This window comes from Pristiophorus japonicus, chromosome 2 (genome assembly GCF_044704955.1).
Source record: "Pristiophorus japonicus isolate sPriJap1 chromosome 2, sPriJap1.hap1, whole genome shotgun sequence".
NCBI lineage: Eukaryota > Metazoa > Chordata > Chondrichthyes > Pristiophoridae > Pristiophorus > Pristiophorus japonicus.
In genome coordinates this window covers 273,249,816-273,274,075 of record NC_091978.1, presented here as the reverse complement: position 1 = coordinate 273,274,075, position 24,260 = coordinate 273,249,816, and the positions used below count along the sequence as shown (strand labels likewise).

The 24,260-nt window shown below is 41.3% G+C and overlaps 2 protein-coding genes and 1 pseudogene across 5 annotated transcripts in view; 2 read left to right on the top strand and 1 right to left on the bottom strand.

Moving 5' to 3' along the window:
• lyar (Ly1 antibody reactive homolog (mouse)) overlaps positions 1–18,246 on the bottom strand; it is a 121,464-nt gene extending 103,218 nt beyond the window's left edge. Inside the window, exons 1-5 of one of the 3 annotated variants that reach the window (XR_011590314.1) lie at positions 17,731–18,246; positions 12,302–12,470; positions 11,363–11,477; positions 8,424–8,531; positions 7,364–7,447 (exon numbers count right to left, since the gene is read on the bottom strand). Coding sequence is in view for 2 of the 3 variants with exons in the window: in XM_070871396.1 (XP_070727497.1) it covers positions 7,364–7,447; positions 8,424–8,531; positions 11,363–11,477; positions 12,302–12,423 (429 nt within the window). In the remaining variant the exon portion in view is untranslated. The remainder of the gene's footprint in view (positions 1–7,363; positions 7,448–8,423; positions 8,532–11,362; positions 11,478–12,301; positions 12,471–17,730) is intronic. The other 2 variants (XM_070871396.1, XM_070871395.1) reach the window with 2 other exon arrangements.
• zbtb49 (zinc finger and BTB domain containing 49) overlaps positions 17,882–24,260 on the top strand; it is a 40,367-nt gene continuing 33,988 nt past the window's right edge. For both annotated transcript variants that reach the window (XM_070871394.1, XM_070871393.1), the window contains exons 1-2: positions 17,882–17,981; positions 18,113–18,357. The gene's annotated coding sequence lies outside the window, so the exon portion shown is untranslated. The remainder of the gene's footprint in view (positions 17,982–18,112; positions 18,358–24,260) is intronic.
• On the top strand, positions 18,859–19,088 carry LOC139252521 (U2 spliceosomal RNA; annotated as a pseudogene).

The window sequence follows — 24,260 nt, the reverse complement described above, 5'->3', positions numbered from 1 at the left end:
TTTTACGTACTTGTAGAAACTTTTGCAGTCAGTTTTTATGTTCCTTGCAAGTTTACGCTCATACTCTATTTTTCCCTCTTAATCAATCTCTTGGTCCTTTTTTGCTGAATTCTAAATTGCTCCCAATCCTCAGGCTTGCTACTTTTTCTGGCAACTTTGTATAACTCCTCTTTGGATCTAATACTATCCTTAATTTCTTTTGTTAGCCATGGTTGTGCCACTTTTCCTTTTGTGTTTTTATGTCAGAAAGGAATGTATAATTGTTGCAATTCATGCATTCATTCCTTAAATATTAGCCATTACCTATCCACCGTCATGCCTTTTAATGTATCTTCCCAATCTATCACAACCAATTCGTTCCTCATACCTTCGTAGTTATCAGTGTTTAGATTTAGGACACTAGTTTCGGATTGGACTACTTCACTTTCCATCTTAATAAAGAATTCAATCATGTTATGGTCACTCTTCCCTAAAAAGGACCCCGCACAACAAGACTGTTAATTAACCACTTCTCATTACACAATACTCAATCTAGGATAGCCTGTTCCCTAGTAGGTTCCTCAACATACTGGTCTAAAAAAACTATCGCGTACACACTCCAGGAATTCATCCGCCACAGTATTATTATTAATTTGGTTTGGCCAGTCTATATGTAAATTAAAGTCACCTATGATTACTGTAGTACCCTTGCTACATGCATCTCTAATTTCCTGTTTGATGCTGTCCCCTACACTACTACTACTGTTTGGAGGCCTATAGACCACTCCCACCAATGTTTTCTGCCCCTTGGTGCTCCTTAGCTCCACCCAGACTGATTCCACATCTTGATTTTCTGAGCCAATATCCTTTCTTACTATTGCTCTGATTTCATCCTTTACTAACAACGCCCTCCTTCCTTTTTGCCTGTCCTTCCTAAATATCGGATATCATTGGATATTCAGTTCCCAACCCTAGTCACCCTGCAACCATGTCTCCGTAATTGCAACTATAACGTATCCGTTTACATTTATTTGCGCTGTTAATTCATCTACCTTATTACAGATGCTTCGTGCATTCAGATACAATGCTTTTAAATTTCTTAACATTATTGGACATCTTAACATTATTTTGTACTATAGCCCTATTTGTCTTAATCGCTATTTTTTCTTACCTGGACCCTATTTGCTAGTGCACTCTTGTATGCTCTGTCCTTTCCTGACATAATCTGGTTATCCTTACTACAATCACTTTCCTGTATTGCTTCCTTTTCTTTTCTCTTTAGCATTCTAGATTGCTCTCTACTGTGACCGTCCTCTCCCCCTCCCCCTCCCCCTCCCCCACCCCCTCATTTAGTTTAAAGCCCTATCTACCTCCCTAGTTAGTCGGTTCGCTAGAACTTTGGTCCCAGTATAGTTCAGGTATAGACCGTCCCTACGGAACAGCTCTCTCTTTCCCGAGTATTGGTGCCAGTGCCACACGAATTGAAACCAACTTCTCCCACACCAACCTCTGAGCCACAGACTCATCATGGACTCAGGTCCACTTCCGTGCCGACTCCCCATAACCCCTTATTCCCTTATCAGTTAAGAAACTGTCTATCTTGATCTTAAATTTATTCAATGACCCAGTTTCCACAGCTCTCTGAGGCAGCGAATTCCACAGATTTACAACCCTCAGAAGAAATTCCTCCTCATCTCAGTTTTAAATGGGCGGCCCCTTATTCTAAGATTATGCCCCCTAGTTCTAGTCTCCCCCATCAGTGGAAACATCCTCCCTCCATCCACCTTGTCAAGCCCCCTCATAATCTTATATGTTTCGATAAGATCATCTCTCATTCTTCTGAATTCCAATATGTAGAGGCCCAACCTACTCAACCTGACCTCATATGTCACCCCCCTCATCTCCGGAATCAACCTAGTAAACCTTCTCTGAACTGCCTCCAAAGCAAGAATATCCTTTCGTAAATATGGAAATCAAAACTGTATGCAGTATTCTAGGTGTGGCCTAACCAATAGCCTGTATAACTGTAACAAGACTTCCCTGCTTTTATACTCCATCCTCTTTGCAATAAAGGCCAAGATTCCATTGGCCTTCCTGAGCATTTGCTTTAACTGCATACTAACCTTTTGTGTTTCATGCACCAGGAGCCCCGGGTCCCGCTGCACTGCAGCACTTTGCAATTTTTCTCCATTTAAATAATAACTTGCTCTTTGATTTTTTCTGCCGAAGTGCATGACCTCACACTTTCCAACATTATACTCCATCTGCCAAATTTTTGCCCATTCACTTAGCCTGTCCATGTCCTTTTGCAGATTTTTTGTGGCCTCCTCACACATTGCTTTTCCTCCCATCTTTGTATCGTCAACAAACTTGGCTACGTTACACTCGATCCTTTCTTCCAAGTCGTTAATATAGATTGTAAATAGTTGGGGTGCCAGCACTGATCCCTGCGGCACCCCACTAGTTACTGATTGCCAACCTGAGAATGAACCATTTATCCCGACTCTGTTTTGTTAGTTAGCCAATTTTCTATCCATGCTAATATATTACCCCCAACCCCGTGAACTTTTATCTTGTGCAGTAACCTTTTATTGGCACCTTGCCAAATACCTTCTGAAAGTCCAAAGTACACCACATCCACTGGTTCCACTTTATCCACCCTGTTCGTTACATCCTCAAAGAATTCCAGCGAATTTGTCAAACATGATTTCCCTTTCATAAATCCATGCTGACTCTGAATGACTGAATTTTGCTTTTCCAAATGTCCTGCTACTGCTTCTTTAATAATGGACACCAACATTTTCCCAACCACAGATGTTAGGCTAACTGGTCTAGTTTCCTGTTTTTTATCTGCCTCCTTTTTTAAATAGGAGTGTTACATTTGCAGTTTTCCAATCTGCTAGGACCTCCCCAGAATCCAGGGAATTTTGGTAAATTACAACCCAATGCATCCACTATCCCTGCCGCTACTTCTCTTAAGACCCTAGGATGCAAGCGATCAGATCCAGGGGATTTATCTGCCTTTAGTCCCATTATCTTACTGAGTACCATCTCCTTAATGATTGCGATTGTGTTAAGTTCCTCCCCCACTTTAGCCCCTTGACTATCCACTGTTGGGATATTTGTAGTGTCCTCTACTGTAAAGACTGATACAAAATATTTGTTCAGAGTTTCTGCCATCTCCATGTTCCCCATCACTAATTCCCCAGTCTCATCCTCGAAGGGACTAACATTTACTTTAGCCATTCTTTTCCTTTTTATGTACCTGTAGAAACTCTTGCTATCTGTTTTTATATTTCGTGCGAGTTTACTTTCATAGGGCTCAATTTTCCCCAGTGATTTGTGCCGTTTTTTTGGAACAGGCTACTCTTTTTGGCTTAAGTTGAAAAACCACAGTTTCCCCAATCAATTTGCACCAGTGTAACTCAGTTAGTTACGATTTTTTTAAGTCCATTTTTTTTTCAGCCAAAGGTGGCGTAACCAGCCACCTATGCCACTTCTGGCCATTTAGGGAAGTTTGGTCAGCTGAGAGTTACTCCAGTTCTGATTAGGCCAGCGTATGTGGCCTCTCCAGAAAACCCTTCCCCAGAGTTAACGAAATTGACGCAGGTAAGGAAAGCGACGCAGCAGATGCCCGGAGACAGTGAAAGAATTGAAAAAAACAGCAGCAGCAACTTACCTCCAAACCCACGCGAAGGCTGTTCAGTCCCATTCTCAGTCCCCTGTTCGAGCGAGAGAGAGAGCAAGCGAGCGAGAGAGCTCGGGACCGGACCGGGAGACTGCAGACCGTGAATGGGACTGAACCAGCTAGCCCTTCGGGTGGGGTTCGAGGTAAGTTGCTGCTATGTCTTTTTCAATTCTTTTAATGTGTTGGGAGCTGGCTGTATGCATAACTTTGCAGCCTCAGCTCGCATTGCATTGTGTCCCTGGTTACCATGGCAGCCCGATCTTTTTTGCGCAGATCAAGGCTCCATCCCCAAAACTAAAGGTCGGGTTAGGCCACACCAAAAAGAAGAAATACAAACGGGCAAATCTTAGAAATTTTTTTTTTTGGTGTATGCCCCCCCCCAAAAAATCGGACATAACTCTTCAATACGCCAAAAAAATGCTTTGGGGAAAATTGAGCCCAGTCTATCTTTCCTTTCTTAATCATTTTTTGTGTTATTCTTTACTGGCTTTTAAAAGCTTCCCAATTGTAAGGGGATAAAAAACGGTCACTAAAGTGGAGACAGACCGAGAGCCACGAATGGAGATACTGAAGATAGTGAATTGATCTGACACGTAAAATGGTTCAGAGTAAGAGGCTTATCAGTATTAGGAGATTCTGAGGAATCAGAAGTTCTGTCTTACGGTATGGATTGTAATATTGACCGATTATGTATAACCCGTTTTTTATGTAAAGCACACTCATACACTTGCTTGAATGGGTTTTAAGAAGGGGAAGCAGCAAAGCTTGTTATGTTGCAAAGCTTGATGGTTAATGAATCATCATAAGTAGCCAACACTGCATTGATCCTTAGCACAGACTGATAGAAGATGAAAACATACACTCAGTACTGAATAACCAGAGCAGTGGCGAGTCAACAGCCTAGAAAGATAGCAAACCCTGGGAAGCAAGGTCAATTCACACTTCATGAGGCACTGAGGCAAAGCTGACACCATGGGAGCTGGACAGCTACGGGAGAACCATTCAGAGCCAGTCCGAGCAGTAGGTCAATTGGTGGTTTTGTAGGAGGGTCGCACCCCTCAAAAAACTATAATTGTAATTGTAAAACTTCTGATCGGGAAAGTGTTCATCGGAACCTTCTCGAGCATGTTCGAATAAAACCGGTTAACCAAGGTTTCGTCTGAGTGATTCCGTGGTCGCTATGACAAAGGGCAGGTGTCGACTCCTTATATCAGGGAGTCCACCTCGAGGAAGAGAAGTCTTCTTTTTACCCCAACACCAATCTTCTCTCCTCGCACTAGTTTTGGCCACTTTGTATGCCCTTGTTTTTAGTTGGATACCATCCTTTATTTCTTTAGTTAGCCATGGATGGCTATCTTTTCTTTTACACCCTTTCCTCCTCACTGCAATATAGTTTTCTTGAGAGTTATGAAATATCTCCTTAAACATACGCCACTGTTCATCAACCATCCTACACTTTAATCTATTTTCCCAGTCCACTTTAGCCAATTCTGCCCTCATACCTTTAAGCTTAGTACGCTGGTTTGAGATCCAACTTTCTCGCCCTCCATCTGAATTTGAAATTCAACCATGGTCACTCGTTCCAAGGGGATGCTTTACGAGGAGATTGTTTATTAATCCGGTCTCATTACCAGATCAGGACCATATCTAAAATAGCCTGCCCCCTGGTTGGTTCCATTACATACTGCTCAAGGAACACGTCCATTATGCACTCTATGAACTCTTCCTCAAGGCTTCCCTGACCAATTTGATATGTCCAATCAATAAGGAGGTTAAAATCACCCATGATTATTGCTGTTCCATTTTTACAAGCCCCCATTATTTCTTGGTTTCTACTCCACCTAACAGAGTTGCTACTGTTAGGGGATCTATAGACTACACCCACCAGTGACATTTTTCCCTTATTATTCCTCATCTCCACCCAAACTGTTTCATCCTGATCATTTGAGCCAATATCGTTTCTCACTATTGCAGTGATATCAACAGAGCTACCCCAGCTCCTTTTCCTTTCTGTTTGGCCTTCTGAATTGTCAAATACCTGTGAATGTTTAGTTCCCAATCTTGGTCACCTTGCAACCACGTCTCTGTTATGGCTATCAGATCATACCCATTTGTAACTATTTGTGCCGACAGCTCATTAATTTGTTACGAATGCTGCGTACATTCAAATAAAGAGCTTTTAAATGTGTTTTCTTTTCATTTTCTCCTGCTATAGCCCTAGTTTCTGTTACACACTTATATTTATAGATTCTGTCCCTTCCTGTCACGCTCTGGTTTTCATTTCCTCCAATGCTACTCTGCTCTATTGCCTTCACCATGTTCTTTGAGCTTTTTGGTTTCTGCTCAACTGAACCACCACCACCCCCCCCCCCCCCACTAATTAGTTTAAAGCTCTCTGCTCTATGCCTTTATGTATAAACTCAATTAACCCATATGCACTTTTAACCATATTGTCAACTTGCTCTGTACCTTTAAGGATTTGGGTATATGGATACCAAGATCTCTCTGCTCATCTATACTTTTCAAATGGTGACATTTATAACATACTGTCAGACCTCCCTGCCTCTTGTCTTCTCCTCCTTTGTTCCCACGTTTTCCTTCAGGTGTATCCCAGAGATCCATCTGTGACCCCATCCTTTTCAATAATCACAAACATTATCTGAAAGCACAGATTGTTGCCACACTCTCAAATGTCTTGCTTGCTATCAAGACCTGGATGAGCAAAAAACTTCCTCTAGATTCAAGGTGGCAAAACTGAAACAAACCTCTTTCACCCCTGTCAGAACCTCCCTGCCACTTGTGTATAGATTCCATCAACCTCCTTGGCTGCCCTCTTAAGCAAAGTCTGAAGGTACAAACCACTTGTGCACAACTCAACTTCCTCTCCCACATCCATTCTGTCCCAAAATCACTTTGCTCCAACTACACAATATTGCCTGCCTCGGCCAATGCGTTGCCTGTTCTGTTGCTGAAACTCCAGTTCATGCTTTAAATCATGTTGAGGCTTGATGTCTCCAATGCCCTCCTAGCTGACCTCCCTCCTCAACTCTCTGCAAGTTTTAACTCATCCAAAATGATTCAATCTCTCATCCTTAGCTGCATTAAATCCCATAAATTATTGCAACCCTCTCCAAACTCCACTGGCTCTCTGTACCCCAAATATGTTGATTTCAATATTCTTGTCCTTGTTTTCAAATCTCTTCATGATGTTACCTCACCCCACCTTAGTGATTTCCTCCTGTCGAAGGCTCCATATGCACGCTCTGTTCCTCTAATACCAGACTTCTCCTTATCCTTTGCTCCCTCTGTTACAGCCATTTATCAAATTCTGGCTGAATTTACATTCCCAAACCTAGGGCACTGAGGCAAACCTGGTTGAGTTGACCAAGGATTGAACCTGCAATTTTCCTGGGCTGAAGACTGCCAACAGTCCAACACAGCAAATCTGAACTGGTTAATTTGAACTACCATTTGATTAGTGTTTTATTCAAAGTGATTATCTAGATTCAATAGCTATGATTTGTTCACTGCAACTCCGATGACATCCCTGTAAATCAGTATATTGCAATGGGTGCTGAACGTGGAATTTGCAAATAGGTGGGAAATCAAAGGACATAGCACATTCCATTTTTGTCTATTTTCAATTGTGGGTAATTTGTTTTTGTTTGAATTAGTTTTGTACATGTTGAGACTTACATTGCTGGTAGCAGCAGAAAAGATCTCCCACACCTGCCCCTGTAGAGCCTCATTGTGGATGTTCAAACTGTTTTTCATCCAGTTCTGCAACACAATGGAAACGATTTAAGTATCTGGTAGTATCATTTTTATCTGCATAAAATCTGATGTTGTTTCTGAGACCCATCATTCCTATTAATCAGGGATTTAAAAACTTTTATTTTTAAAAGAGTATCAGAAATAAACTTCCTAAGGACCATTTGCAAAGCCATAATCTGATGAATTCAACTTTGGACCTTTAGAAGTTGATACACTGTTCAAAATAAGAACATAAAATGCTGGCAATACAGTCAACATCTGTAAAGAGAAACCTTATGACATTTCACGCACACATATTTGTGTATATATTATAAACAGAGCATCTCGTTTACATAGGTGTCATTTTGTTGCAGATCCAAAACAAATACTGGGTACTTCTGAACTGCAGTCTGAAACTGTCAAGCACATTCTAATCTGCAAAGTTCCCTGACCAAATATAGCAGAATAATGCACTATGCATTACATGGTGTAATGCACCAGCTCTATTAAAACATTATATTTCTGGCATTGTGAGCAATATCACAGGAGATCTGTGAGTAGCTAGTTAAAATTTTAACGGTTAAGAAAGTGACTTCCATTTCTCACGTATTTGTATTGAGCAACTTCCAATTTAAGTTACCAATCACAAAGAAGGACAATCACCTAGCAAGAAACCAGAATTCATAATGCAAACTTGCAGTTATTCAGAAAATGCCAATCGTGGATATAGAATAATACAACCATGCATGGCAAGTTGTGGGTGTATATGATGCAGCTCACCTTAGCGCAGTTCTCCTGTTTAAATTATCTGAGTTATGGAATTAGTGCTTTACTAAACATGCAGAAATATCCTATATTTAGTGTACAGAGGCCCTTTCTGTCAATCTACACAATACAAAAACAATGCAATTGCACAGTCTGATAAAAATGCATCTTGGGAAATTTGAAACAATATTAAAAATCAGATTACTATTGAATAGGAAAAGTTTAAAAAGAAACAAACCTGAAATTTGGTTTTCTTTCGTGGTATGTTATCATAAGAATCCATTTGCTCCAGAATTTCGCGCACCCCGGGACTAACCTTTGATTCATTCATGGCTTCATGAACTTTCTATATACAGGAAAAAAAGACTAAAATTAAAAATAATGCATACTGCTCTTATTAACTTTTAGACATGACGCATTGTAAATATGCATCTGGCCCACTATTACAATTAACTGTAGCAAATACAAACTGCAGTAAACAGTCCATGATAATAAAATGTAACCCTTATATGTTTCCTTTATATTGCTGGTACCAATTTGATACCTACATCGATAGCAGTTTGAGCAGGCAGAAAGAAGTACAATACCAGCTTGTGCGACTTCGTACTCACACAAAATGGAGCTCGGATATGCACACACAACTACAATCAGGATTGCTTACCAGCTGCAATCGACATAAAGCCCATGGTTCAAGAATGACTCTTCAAAAAGTGTTCTCATATTACTTGACAAAATTGAAAGTCTCTCAGACCCAGCCGGAACTGTGGTATTAAAATTAGCTCCTTCAATAACAGGAAACCTTGTGCACACTACAGGTTGTGCTTTGTAACCAGAGGAGACAAGAGTCTGGGATATTCATTATATGATTCATATCGATCACATATAAAGTAATGTTATTGTGTTATCTTTTCTCGATCATAGTTTAAAACATTTTACAAATCCCAAGTTCAACAACACCAAATTATAAAAGCATCACTCGTGGATGCATGTGCATCAACTGTAGCTCTATAGGACCAACATTATTTATTTGGCTGCACAGTGATCAATGACTGACACAGTTAAATAGGATTGGAGATACTAAATCCAATTTTCAAATCAGTCAGAGCAACATACAGTACAATTGTTTTTCATGGTGTATTGAATATCCATACAATACTATATATGTCATTATGAAGTCATACACAAGAAAAAATTCTGACCATAATTCTATGATCAGTTGCAACTACTGTGTGGCAGTAAAATAAAAAGGAAAAATTGCAAATCAATCAATCCAGAAAAAGCTCAAAATACACAGCATGTCAGTTAGCATCTGTAAAGAGAAAAGACAGGTTATGATGATTCGGCGTATACCTTTCATCAGGCTGAAAGCCGAAAGAGTGAAACAAAAAGACAAAATGCTGGTAACACTCAGCAAGTCAGGTGGCACTTGTAAAGAGAGGAAGAATGTTAACATTTCAGGCATTGCCTGTGAGTTAATGTGTTAACTGCCCTATAAAGATCAGAGATAGACAGAGATATAAATATAGACAAATACTTCCAATGCAGGGTGGTTATGTGTTCTTTTTCTCTGCAAGCAATTGGTGGATCCATCGTGCTTTGCTTGCATTTGCTGTTTTAATTTAGTTTCTGCTGCACCTGCAGCCCGTTTAAATTTGTTTATCCTCCTTCTCTTCCTTTGCTGTACACAGACGTCTTGTGCCTTTTCAACCATCAAGCTCCGCCTACCCATCATTTGTGCATTCTTTTGTCTTTTTTTAATGTTTGCATTATTTCACATATCTTGAATATGGAATTTATTTCACTCAAGATAACCCAAGTGGGCCTAACTTCCTGAGTTTCACAGCAGTTAAAACAAAATCAGACAATTATGCACCAAAACCAGTAAAGCAAATAATTCAAACCAGCAGACAACAGAACAATTAAGAAAGAACTTGCATTTGTATACTAATAGTTTCCCGACCCCATAAAGCCCAAAGTACTTCATAGTCAATGAAGTACTTTTGAAATACAGTTACTCGTAATGTAGGGAACATAGCAGGCTATTTGCACAAAGCAAGGTCAGCAGTGAAATAAATGACCTGATTGAGGGGATAAATGTTAGCCAGGAAAACTCCACTGCTCTTCTTCGAATAATACCATGGATATTTTATATCCACCAGAGGGCAAACTCTACTGTACCAGAATCAAACTACTATCAAATTTAAGCCTGCTTTAAGCAAAACTACATGAACGGTGCTAAAACCCGGATCTTGCGATCAGTCAAGACTTTTCTTGGCAGATCATCCATATCCCTAGGAAAAGAGTCTCCGCAGGCGGAGAGTTGGGCTGTTTGTCCAACTTCTGCCCAGCGAATGCCCATGAAATTCGTATGCCTGCTAAAGTCCAGCTTTTACCAGCGCGAGTTTAAAAAACATTAAAATAAAATTTTTCATTTATAAATTTAAAAAACCTGTACAATAAGATAAGTTTATTTTTAGCCCCTTTAAAACATTTAAATTTATTTTTCAAAAAATAAAATTTTTGTTTTACATATTTAATTCAATGGCATTTTGATTAATTTTAAATATGTAATTTAAAAATTTTTTTATTTGATGTGTAGAGGTATTTTGGGGGGTATTCCCTTGGTTGGTCTAGCCCATGTGATCCCAGGGGCGCTTGCGAACCCGTGCGCCCCTGGGATATGTGGGCCTCTACTCAGGCCTATACATTGAGGCCCAGGATTACAAGTCACCTTGGATCTCAAGGCAGAAGGTAAGTTCATAGATTTTTTACGGATCGGAGGCATTTCCTCGCGGGTTGACTAAAAATGTTTTCCGGCATTTTTTTTTCCTTCTGAAGTCAAACATGTACATTTTTATCAGAATGCTGCACAAGACGTTCTTGAATGCATGTATATTCCATTCATGAAATCCCAAATAACTCACTTAGGACTTGTTGGTCATGAGTTACAGTCTTATTTGCTTATGTAATAAAAATAGTATCCAACAACTTATGTAGTGTCTTCCACGCAACTACCATTAACAATATAAAAGGTGGGCAAGTTTAAATTCGAAAGTTGAGCAACCTACGACAGCTGAGAAACCCAGTCATTTAAAGGATATTCAGGAATGAACTACTGTAGTGATTTGAGTTCCAAAAAGCACAGAAAGAGTAACATACATACTAAAATGTATTTACCTGCATCCATTGCTGTTGTTTCATATCTCCCTTTTTGGCCTTGGCTTCAAATCCTTTACCACCATACTTCTGATCTTCACTAATGCATTTAATATGAGTCTTGTAATCCTCTCCCCTATAAACATTAACAGACCTCTATTAGGAGAAAATGTAAAATAATACTTCATCTAGCTTATTGAGGAGTGAGTTTCTGTTCTGCATTTCATTGGGTAAAGCTAATCGCCCACAGCAAAACCCCAAAAATGAGTTCTTCAAACCTGTAGCTGCAAAAGTTTAACAATATAGTTCTGCTCTACATGTGGTGATAGAATATTGACTGTACACACTGTTATCAATTTAACCATTTCAGTGCTATGCTGGACATCAGCAGGAGAACTAGAAGAAGTAGTGAGGCTGTGAAAACTATCTCTAATGATGAAGATCAAAGTAAAACATACAAAATGTGAGCATCAAGCAAAATTTTCCACATTAGTTCTTCATCTTGCACATTTAAATGTTTGGGGCCAATGTACTGCACATGTTTTGAAAAGTTGTTTTTGCTAAATCTTCAGTCATGTAAGATAGCAAACCATAAACGTCAGGCAAAAAAAAACTATTTTAACATACAAGGTGGTGAAAGGTTGCATCAGAACCCACTGAACTATTGTGCCAGTGAGAGTTCATAATCTCAGTTGTGTTGTAATGGGCAGCAGCACAAAGGAGGCCAAGTGCTTCCTCAGAGAGGGAGCGATAAACAGAGAGTTTTCTACAGCACCCTCAATGATCAGTAACTTGGGCAGAAACCTGAAAGCAGGTTGTCCACTCTCTGTACTGGATGTCTGATGTGTGGTGCAGAGAAACCCAAGAGGTAAACTAAAGAAACAATACTAAAAGCTTTAAATTCAGATAGAATACAATGTGTACAAACCAAACATTATATACCCCATACCAAATGCTTACCAAAAGTCCTTGCCACAGTCAATACACGACAAACATGAGCAGTTCCGACAGATATTAAAATGTTTTTCCACTTGAGCTTTCTTGACAGACTCCCCGCATCCATTACAGGTGAAGAAGACCATTTTATTCTATTCTAGGCACCTTCTCCTCACACACCATAAAGCAATGCCTGTGTCAGGAACAAATATATACATTTTTGAGAAATAGAAGAGCAATCAGTTCAAATATAAGCTTTACTTGTGCAGATGTTATCTTATTTGTACAGTTGGCTCTACTATATCTGTTGTGGCTATAATGAATAATTGCATACCAGCTCGATTTCAAAATACAGAGTCTATGTGTTCCACTCCTGATGAAGCCAAGACTTGATTTTTTAAATTATGTTACGATACTGTGAATGAATTGTGTGCTCAATGTAACACCAGGAGAGGATAGTCAGTCACTGCACTGATTTTAAGGTTGCTATCGGTGTTATAAGCTTCACCTTCAGGATTAAATGTAGCACATTGGCAGTATACCAGTAGCTGATTTTGCCAGGAAGTTTAAGTTCACAGCTGATCCCAGAATTTTTATGATTGAGCATTCTACAGCTGATACTAGCATCCAGCTTCTCCTCATATACCATAAAGTAATGCTTTTGTCAGGGTAAACTTACATATTTTAGAGTAATATGAGAGAAGCAGATCTTCCATGACATTGCTTACTGTAAACTCGATGATGCACTCTAAGGACAAGAACACTGCAACGTATAAATCTACAACATATTATCCTATTGCTAATTGCAAGTGTCCCTTTAAGTTCATAAAATCCAACTTCCAAGTCAATCAGAATGGATTGATGAGGGAAGAATGCAAATTGAAAAACGCTTCCATGGTTCAGCTTCTAGGTCAGAAACAATCAGGACTAAGGGCCCATAAATATAAGATAATTAGTAATAAATCCAATAGGGAATTCAGGAGCAACTTCTTTATCCAGAAGGAGGTTAGAATGTGGAATTCGTTACCACAAGGAGTAGTTGAGGCAAATAGCATAGATGCATTCAAAGGTAAGCTAGATAAGTACATGAGGGAGAAAGGAATAGAAGGATATGTTGATGGGATTAGATGAAGTAGGGTGGGGGGAGGCTCGTGTGGAGCATAAACACTGGAAGGACCAGTTGCGTCGAATGACCAGTTTCTGTGCGGTAAATACTTTGCAACTTGCCTTTTAAGGCTACAATATCTACTTATGTTTAACATTAGGTAAATTCATACACCGATGAATTATCACATTGGGGTTCTGGCATTTTGTATTGCTGGAGAGTTTGTCTAGGTATTCCAAATAACCATCCCTTGATCCTTTTTTAAAAAATCATGCCACAAAAGTTTGCATTAGACAATGTTTGATATCTGAAGTGTGATGGACAAAAAATGTGCACAAATGTAAAGTGTTCTATTACAAGTAAATCACCCATTGTGCTACTCAGTGATAGTGTTTCTGTAAAACGATACATTCTACCACAGAAAACAGAGTGAAGGTGTGTTGCTTTACAACTTCTGGAACTGAATGTCGGGGTCAATTAAAGTTCAGCTGTCAATAAAAACTGAGTTCATCCGACAGATAAAGAATAGGTTACATCCAATGGATAAGGTCTTACTTGTGTAAAAATGGAGCTGAAACAACATTTTACAATTGTTTTGCATAGGCAAGAAGTAGAAAGTGTTTGTTATCCAGTCATAAGAATCATTAAGTTTAAACTTTCCTACATTTAAACCCAGTTTGGAGCTATTCAATGGGTTTTAATTTATTTCAACTTATCTGACATACTAGAGCTCGAGAAAGTGGAAGACAAGGCGGGTAGTCGATCGTGTGTTAGAATGAGACAATCAGTGCCAAGTAATTGTAACTTGGGTTTATTAGAATACATTGGGGGATACCTACAATAAATTTGACTAAGAATATCTTGATTAAGAGTCATTGAGAAGAGTGACCAAAATGTGCGATGAGCGGGGAAACAGCAAAAAAGATGTTAAGCACAATAATAAAACTATAAAACTTATTTTCAGCAAAAGAGTACTTAAGGAGTTCTGAGAGAATACATGTTAAGTATTTGATGGAGAAAGTAGAATTTAATGATTATTTTCTAGAAGTAGTCACTAGGAAGGAAAATATAATACATTATATAATTATTGCAGCTGAATGTATATCCTAGAGGATTTAGAATCAGTGTGGAAGATGTTCTTGATTGGTTAGGTGAAGTGGAGGAAGTGTAACTAATCCACTGGGCCAGATGGCATACATCAAAGTTATCAGTGAGACTAGGGAGGAAATTTGTGGGGCATTGGCTGCAGACGAGTTGTGAAGTTATACCCAATTGTAAAGAAGCAAATTCAGTGGTTATAGTTAAAAAGCAAAACAAAATCTGAATTCTCATTATCTAAAGCACTCTGGTTCAGAATCTTTGTCTAGAGTTAGCTTTCAGATTGCAATGATTGGGGGGGGATCACATTGTCTAGAGTTTAGTGGGGATGAGGGTGTCATAAAAAAAGTCAATGCAGTTGTTCACAATAACCTGCATTGTAACCTTTAACATAGTAAAACAGCCCAAGGTATTTCATAGTGATTATCAAATAAAATTTGACACCGAGCCACATGAAGGGATATTAGGACAGGGGGGTCAAAGAGATAGGTTTTAAGGAGCATGTTAAAGGAAAGTGAGGTAGAGGTAGAGAGAGAATACCAGAGCTTAGAGCCTAGGTAACTGAAGGAATGCCCGCCAATAGTGAACCAAAAAAAAAATCAGGGATACAAAAGAGACCGGAATTAGAGCAGTGTAGAGATCTCGAGGTTTATACAGCTGGAGCAGGTTAGAGAGATGGGTGAAGCCGTGCAGAGATTTCAAAATAAGGATGCGAATTTTAAAAGCGAGGCATTGCTGGACCAGAAGCCAATTAAGGTCAGCGAGTACTGGAGCGATGGGTGAACAGTCAGGACTTGGTGCAAGTTAGGATCCAGGCAGCAGAGTTTTGGATGTTGAAGTTTATGGAGAGTGCTAAATGGGAGGCCAGCCAGGAGAGCATTGGAATAGTCAAGTCTTTCGGTAACAAAGGCATGGATGAGGGTTTCAGCAGCAGATGAGCTGAGGCTAGGGCAGATACAAGCGATGTTATGGAGGTAGAGGTAAGCACTCTTGGTGATGGAAAGAATACAGGGACTGAAGCTCAGCTCGGACTCAAATGGGATACCAATGTTGCAAAAAGTCTGGTTCCGCCTCAAACCGTGGTCAGGGAGAGGGATGGAGCTAGGGAACGGAGTTTGTGGCGGGGACCGAAGACAATGGTTTTGGTTTTCCCAATATTTAATTTTTAAGCAGGTTGGCCGTAAATAATGTCAAGACAATTGATGGGACACAGGAGCAGAAGTTGAAAAGTTACTGGCAATGAAGCTAAGGGCGTTTTTGTCCAGAGGCAGAGGGTTGGGGTAGAACAGGTTGAAGCAAGCTTGGAAGTGAGATTAATTGAGCGGTGAGAGTGGAGAGAGAGACGAGTAAACAACGAAGAATAGAAGTTCCATCAAATGCAGGAATATGAATCTGTCTTCCACCATTACACCAGGAGACCAAAATTGCCACTACACATCATCATTTTGTGGGTTGTGGGTTCAAGTCCCACTCCCGAAACCTGAGCACACAATCCAGGTTGATACTCCTATGCGGTAGTGAGTGAGTGCTGCACTATTGGAAGTGCCGTCTTTCAGATGAGATGTTACTGCACAAGATAAAGGTTCACGGGGTTGGGGGTAATATATTAGCATGGATGGAGGATTGGCTAACCATCAGAAAACAGAGAGTCGATTTGAATGGTTCATTCTTGGGTTGGCAATCAGTAACTAGTGGGGGGCCGCAGGGATCAGTGCTGGGACCCCAACTATTTACAATCTATATTAACGACTTGGAAGAAGGGACCGAGTGTAACGTAGCCAAGTTTGCTGACGATACAAAGATGGGAGGACACAAAAAAATTTGCAAAAGGACATTTACAGGCTAAGTGAGTGGGCAAAAATGTGGCAGATGGAGTATAATGTTGGAAAGTGCGAGATCATGGCAGAAAAAAAATCAAAGAGCACGTTATTATTTAAATGGAGAAAGATTGCACAGTGCTGCAGTACAGTGGGACCTGGGGGTACTTGAGCATGAACACAAAAGGTTAGAATGCAGGTACAGCAAGTGATCAAGAAGGCCAATGGAGTCTTGGCCTTTATTGCAAAGTGGGTGGAGTATAAAAGCAGGGAAGTCTTGCTACAGTTATACAGAGTATTGGTGAAGCCACACCTGGAAATACTGCGTGCAATTTTAGTTTCCATATTTACAAAAGGATATACTTGCTTTGGAGGCAGTTCAGAGAAAGTTCACTAGGGGGTTGACTTTTGAGTAAAGGTTGAGTAGGTTGGGCCTCTACTCATTGGAATTCAGAAGATTGAGAGGTGATCTTATCGAAACGTATAAGATTATGAGGGGGCTTGGCAAGGTGGATGCAGAGAGGATGTTTCCACTGATGGGAGAGACTAGAAGTAGGGGCCACCCATTTAAAACTGAGATGAGGAGGAATTTCTTCTCAGAAGGTTGTAAATCTGTGGAATTTGCTGCTTCAGACAGCTGTGGAAGTTGGAACATTGAATAAATTTAAAACAGAGATAGACAGTTTCTTAACCGATAAAGGGGTTATGGGGAGCGGGCAGGAAAGTGGACCCGAGTCCATGATTGGATCAGCCATGATCTTATTAAATGGCGGAGCAGGCTCGAGGGGCCGTATGGCCTATTCCTTTCCTTATGTTAAACCGAGGCCCCATCTGCCCTCTAAGTGGACCTAAAAGGTCCCATTGCAATATTTGGAAGAGCGCGGGGAGTTCTCCCTGGTGTCCTGGCCAATATTTATCTTGATGTGCACATACTGACTGCCGGGTTTCCTAAATCACTTCAAAAATACTTCATTGGCTGTAAAGCACTTTGGGACGTCCTGAGGTTGTGAAAGGCGTTATAGAAATTAAAGTCTTACAGCTAAATAAATGCATTAATTTAGAGAAGGAGACCTAGACCTCCGAGTCAATTTTTATAGGACATTCTGGAGATATCCACGGTCTGAACCTATCCTAAGCAAGTTTCTATATAAACCAAACATGTGGGGTGAGGCGAAAGAAAGAAAAGCACAAAATAAAATGAACAAAAACCAGAGGGAGCATTTTAGAAAAATCAAGCCTACAGGAAGGTGATTCATTCAGATCTGTAAAATGATCTACAATGATTAAAACATTTTGCTTAATTTAGACCAAAGCAACGAGAAAACAGACAACTCCTGTGATTTTTACAGAAATATACGACTTTCTTAAACTGAAAGAATTACAAGTTATCGTTCAACTCTACTCAGAGCTCCAGCACATCGATGCACACTTACAATATTTACACTTATTTCCTCAGAGCCACCAGCCTCTAAATGTTGCCGCTCCAACAAGCCCGAGCACATTGCAGGAGCGGGGCCGGAAAAAGGTGCAGTGCTCTGTGCCTTCCCCTGTCTCCTCCTCCCCCTGCTGAGGTTCCGGGTCCCGGGCCTGTGGAAGCTCACTGTAAAAGAGGAAATAGAGATGCTCAAGAGGTATCCAGAGAAAGGACGAGCCAAGAGAGGAAGCGGGGTTCGCCTGCCATCAGGTAACGACCCAGTCTAGGAACCTTGCCCAAGAATGGAGCCGGGCCCGGGGCTTCTTCTAATTGTTGGTGCGACTGCTGCAGACCGGCAGTGTCCCCGCCCAGTCTTAAACCGCTTTATGTTTCTCTTTCAGAGGCTGAAGAGGCAGCTCCTTTTGGTGTGACCCAGTAGCAGTAGAAGTGTTTTGAGGCGCCACGACCAGTTGGTTCGATTGCTGCCTCTCCCCCTCGGTTTTCGTGCTCTTCATTGTGGCTGCACAGCGCCCGGCCGGGGCCTCGAGTCCCGTTCAGTAACTGTTGTCCTGGAAACCGAATCAGGGAAAGCCTCTTCTCGGGCTTGGCAGGGGAACCAGAGGGAAAGGATGGAATATGACTGAGGGTGAGAACCTACTACAGATTGGAAACCTATTCAGCAGGAAAGCAGAATTTAAAATTTAATATAATATTTAAAACGTAATTTTAAAGATGAATGATGATTTGGTTTCTATCTTGCTGCTTGGTTAAAATTGTGTTAGTATTAGCTATTTTCATTCACTTCGTGGAATTTATCCTCATTTTAAAGTCTTTCGCGTATATGTATGTAATCATTCAGAATTTGTCGACTTTGCTGTTGGATGTGAATGAGAGTGATGTCTTAAGGGATTTATTTTTCATTGTACCAAAGTACCAAACAAGCTGCTGGTACAGACACAAGATAAGTGACTAATTACTATCTGTCGCATGGTTCAGTACCTTGATGCATGTCTACATCACAGTGCCTTGTACCGAGTTACTTTATATGTCATTTCATGCTAACAAGCCTGGATCTGTTCCACCTGTCATCACTAATAATAACTGCAAGTTAACCTTATTTTAATCCATCCACCTGAACTCTTGTTATTCAACTTCTCGGCCTTTTGGCTAAGATCTGCATAACTAACCTGACCAGCCACCATGACGTCCGGGTGGTTTCTCCCTGGTCAGGAAGGTATATGCTTACATTTTTGTAAACAGGAGGTGGGTGGGATTGGTGACCCATCCACCTCCACGGAGGTGTGTGGGGGACCTGACCCATCCACCTCCATGGCACGAACCTGGTATTGCAGTACTTCCAGGAACGGTGCAGTGGCTCTAGGCCTTTTGGCTAAGAGCATTGGCGCAGAGTGATCCTTGACTGGTGCAGGGTGACCTCTGGCGTTTGACAAAGAATTGTAACGATTGGATAACGATTGGACATGAATTTAAAAAAAAAAAAATAAGGAATGTCCTAAAAACAGAAAATAGTGGAAACACTCAGCAGGTCAGGCAGTATTTGTAAAGGGAGGAACAGAGTTAATGTTTCCAGTTGATGACCTTTCAGAAAACGTTAACTCGGTTTCTCTCTCCGCATGCTGCCTGTCCTGCTGTATTTCCAGCATTTTCTGTTTCTATTTCAGATTCCCAGCGTTTGCAATATTTTGCTTTTGTTTAAGGAATGTCCTCTTTTGTTCAGGCTAATGGACTGGCTTTGGGTGTAGAACAACTTCAACACCACCCCCAAATCTCCATGAAGGTAGACACCATTAATAAATATCGGGTAGCCTGCCAGTTAAAATGTTTTATACAATTTCAGTTGGTAAAGGAATTGATGTAGCTCAATTCTCAACTGTTGCAGAAGGCTTCAAGTTTTTAAAAATTTGTTCATGGGATGTGGGCATTGCTGGTAAGGCCAGCATTTATTGACCATCCCTAATTGCCCTTGAGAAGATGGTGGTGAGCCACCGCCTTGAACCGCTGCAGTCCGTGTGGTGAAGGTACTCCCACACTGTTGTTAGGGAGGAAGTTCCAGGATTTTGACCCAGCGACGATGAAGGAACGGTGGTATATGTCTAAGTCAGGATGGTGTGTAACTTGGAAGGGAACTTGCAGGTGATGGTGTTCCCATGTGCCTGCTACCCTTGTCAAATATTCAACTTTAATAAATACTCAGGCAGCATAGAAAGGCAAGTCCTTAACTCCACTTAGTTTGCAAACAATGGGCCAAAAATTGCAGTCGGAGGCTTCCCGCGGGTGGATGCACAGCCTAGCGCAAAGGCCCAGGCATCCCAGGAAAGTAAGTGCATCCTGGGATCACGTGGGCCTGGACCACCAATCACAATGTAATCTTCTCATTGCAAGTTCTGTTTGTTCGAGCTCCCATTACTATCAATGAGAATACCTCCAGAAACACAACAAAATAATTAAATAAAACACCTCACATATTTAAAAATAATTGATATTGAATTCAATTAAATGTTTGAGGGAAAAAAAAGTTTTCAAAATGTTTTAATGGGTTAAAAATAAACTTGACTTAATGGACAGGGTTTTTAATATAAAAATTCATGATAAAATTTAATTTTTCCATCTTTTTTAAAACTTTTACGCTGGTAAAAGCAAGCATTACAACTGCTTTTGTCAAGCGTAAGAATTTTAAGGACATTCGCTGGCCAAGAGTTGGGCAAAAAGCCTAAATCTATGCCTGCGAAGGTCCTTCTTCTGGAATGTGTTAGATTTGTCAAAAGTCATTTTGACAGATCGGAAGTTCCGGGTTTGGCGCATGCGTTTGCACGAAACCCGGAACTAGCGGGGCCTCTTCGGGCGCGTGTGCATGTCGTACCCACCTAGAGAGGCTTCAATTTACAGCCCAAAATCAGCAATACGTAGCCCAAAGCTGACAACAGTGTTTTTAGCTTTTGAATATATCTTATTTTCTGAAAGAAAGCACTGTTTTCCAACCATTTTGTCCCCTTTTCTCATTCTTTCCTGAAGCACTGACTGTTGCTGAGGTACTAACCCATGGACACCACCAACTCTTCAATATGCCTAGATAGAGTGGATAGGAAGGACCTATTTCCCTTAGCAGAGGGGTCAATAACCAGTGGGTATAGATTCGGCATGGCAGTCCCGACCTGCAAGGACCATCAGCAGGTCGGGGCCTTCAAAGGAGCCACTTCAAGGTACAGCACATGCTGAAGAATGACGCATGTGAAGAGGGCGACTGAATTGGACGTCACCAAGGTCCAGGTCACTGATTGGAGCGTGGGCAGGTACAGCAGGAGCGGCAAGGATGGGGCGCAGGAGCAGCGAGTGATCGTGTAGTGACCTGATCGGGGCCCAGAAGAGGCGAGGGTCCAGGGGCAGCACGGGCCAGCCCACACTGCAATATATATGCGGACTAGGTCCGTGCAGCAGAGCTGGTCTCCAGTCGTCTTGGTTAATCCTTGCCACTGGACTAAGATCTAGCTCTGTCAAGCCCGTGTGGTGATTGGTGTGCAACGGTCACCACACATTAAAAAAAATCCACGCACAGGCATCTTCCACCCTTCAACATGTAGTTCGGGACCTGGAATATTAGGTCCTTCATTGAAACACCTGTGAACTCATCCTTTATTGGCGTGGAAGCAAGTCATCCTCGATACGAGGGACCGCCTATGATGATGATGTCCTTCTAGGTGGTAGAGGTTGCGGGTTTGGGAGGTGCTGCCGAAGAAGCCTTGGTGAGTTTCTGCAATGCATCTTGTCAACAAAGAGTGTTAAAAAGACAAACCTGAAGGCTCTGTGCTTCAATGCGAGGAGTATTCGTAAGAGATGGATGAATTAACTGCGCAGGCAGCTATTAACGATTATGATATAATTGGGATTACGGAGACATGGCTCCAGGGTGACCAAGGCTGGGAACTCAACATCCAGGAGTATTCAACATTGAGGAAGGATAGACAGAAAGGAAAAGGAGGTGGGGTAGCGTTGCTGGTTAAAGAGGAAATTAATGCAATAGTAAGAAAGGACATTAGCTTGGATGATGTGGAATCTGTATGGGTAGAGCTGCGGAATACCAAAGAGCAGAAAACGCTAGTGGGAGTTGTGTATAGACCACCAAACAGTAGTAGTGAGGTTGGGGATGGCTGGCATCAAACAAGAAATTAGGGATGCGTGCAATAAAGGTACAGAGGTTACCATGGGTGACTTTAATCTACATATAGATTGGGTTAACCAAGTTGGTAGAAATGCGGTGGAGGAGAATTTCCTGGAGTGTATTATGGATGGCTTTCTAGACCAATATGTCGAGGAACCAACTAGAGAGCTGGCCATCCTAGACTGGGTGTTGTGTAATGAGAGAGGACTAATTAGCAATCTTGTTGTGCGAGGCCCCTTGGGGAAGAATGACCATAATATGGTAGAATTCTTTATTCAGATGGAGAGTGACACAGTTAATTCAGAGACTAGGGTTCTGAAATTAACGAACGGTAACTTCGATGGTATGAGATGTGAATTGGCTAGGATAGACTGGCAAATGATACTTAGAGGGTTGACAGTGGATAGGCAATGGCAAACATTTATAGATTACATGGATAAACTTCAGTCAGGGATGTACAATTGTTGGAGTAAAAATAAAAAGGGGAAGGTGGCTCAACCGTGGCTAACAAGGGAAATTAGGGATAGTGCAAGGAAGAGGCATATAAATTGGCGAGAAAAAGCAGCAAACCTGAGGACTGGGAGAAATTTAGAATTCAGCAGAGGAGGACAAAGGGTCTAATTAGGAGGGGGGAAATAGAGTATGAGAGGAAGCTTGCAGGGAACATAAAAACTGACTGCAAAAGCTTCTATAGATATGTGAAGAGAAAAAGATTAGTAAGTCCTTTGCAGACAGAATCAGGTGAATTTATAATGGGGAACAAAGAAATGGCAGACCAATTGAACAAATACTTTGGATCTGTCTTCACTAAGGAAGACACAAATAACCGTCTGAAAATACTAGGGGTTTGAGGGTCTAGCGAAAAGAAGGAACTGAAGGAAATCCTTATTAGTCAGGAAATTGTGTTAGGGAAATTGATGGGATTGAAGGCCGATAAATCCCCAGGGCCTGATAGTCTGCATTCCAGAGTAGTTAAGGAAGTGGCCCTAGAAATAGTGGTTGGTGATCATTTTCCAACATTCTATTGACTCTGGATCAGTTCCTATGGACTGGAGGGTAGCTAATATAACACCACTTATTAAAAAGGGAGGGAGAGAGAAAACGGGGAGTTATAGACCGATAAGCCTGACATCGGTGGGAGGGAAAATGTTGGAAACAATTATTAAAGATGAAATAGCAGCGCATTTGGAAAGCAGTGACAGGATCAGTCCAAGTCAGCATGGATTTATGAAAGGGAAATCGTGCTTGACAAATCTTCTAGAATTTTTTGAGGATGTAACTAGTAGAGTGGACAAGGGAAAACCAGTGGATGTGGTGTATTTGGACTTTCGAAAGGCTTTTGACAAGGTCCCACACAAGAGATTGATGTGCAAAATTATAGCACATGGTATTGGGGGTAATGTACTGACGTGGATCGAGAACTGGTTAGCAGACAGGAAGCAGAGAGTCGGAATAAATGGGTCCTTTTCAGAATGGCAGGTGGTGACCAGTGGGGTGCCGCAGGGTTCAGTGCTGGGACCCCAGCTATTTACAATATACATCAATGATTTAGATGAAGGAATTGAATGTAATATCTCCAAGTTTGCAGATGACACTAAGCTGGATGGCGGTGTGAGCTGTGAGGAACATAACATAAGAATTGGGAACAAGAGTAAGCCATCTAGCCCCTCGAGCCTGCTCCGCCATTCAACAAGATCATGGCTGATCTGGCCGTGGACTCAGCTCCACTTACCCGCCCGCTCCCCGTAACCCTTAATTCCCTTATTGATTAAAAATCTATCTATCTGTGATTTGAATACATTCAATGAGCTCGCCTCAACTGCTTCCTTGGGCAGAGAATTCCACAGATTCACAACCCTCTAGGAGAAGAAATTTTTTCTCAACTCGTTTTTAAATTGGCTCCCCCGTATTTTGAGGCTGTGCCCCCTAGTTCTAGTCTCCCCGACCAGTGGAAACAACCTCTCTGCCTCTATCTTGTCTATCCCTTTCATTATTTTAAATGTTTCTGTAAGATCACCCCTCATCCTTCTGAACTCCAACGAGTAAAGACCCAGTCTACTCAATCTATCATCATGAGGTAACCCCCTCATCTCCGGAATCAGCCTAGTGAATAGTCTCTGTACCCCCTCCAAAGCTAGTATATCCTTCCTTAAGTTAGATGACCAAAACTGCATGCAGTACTCCAGGTGCGGCCTCACCAATACCCTGTACAGTTGCAGCAGGACCTCCCTGCTTTTGTACTCCATCCCTCTCGCAATGAAGGCCAACATTCCATTCGCCTTCCTGATTACCTGCTGCACCTGCAAACTAACTTTTTGGAATTCATGCACAAGGACCCCCAGGTCCCTCTGCACCGCAGCATGTTGTAATTT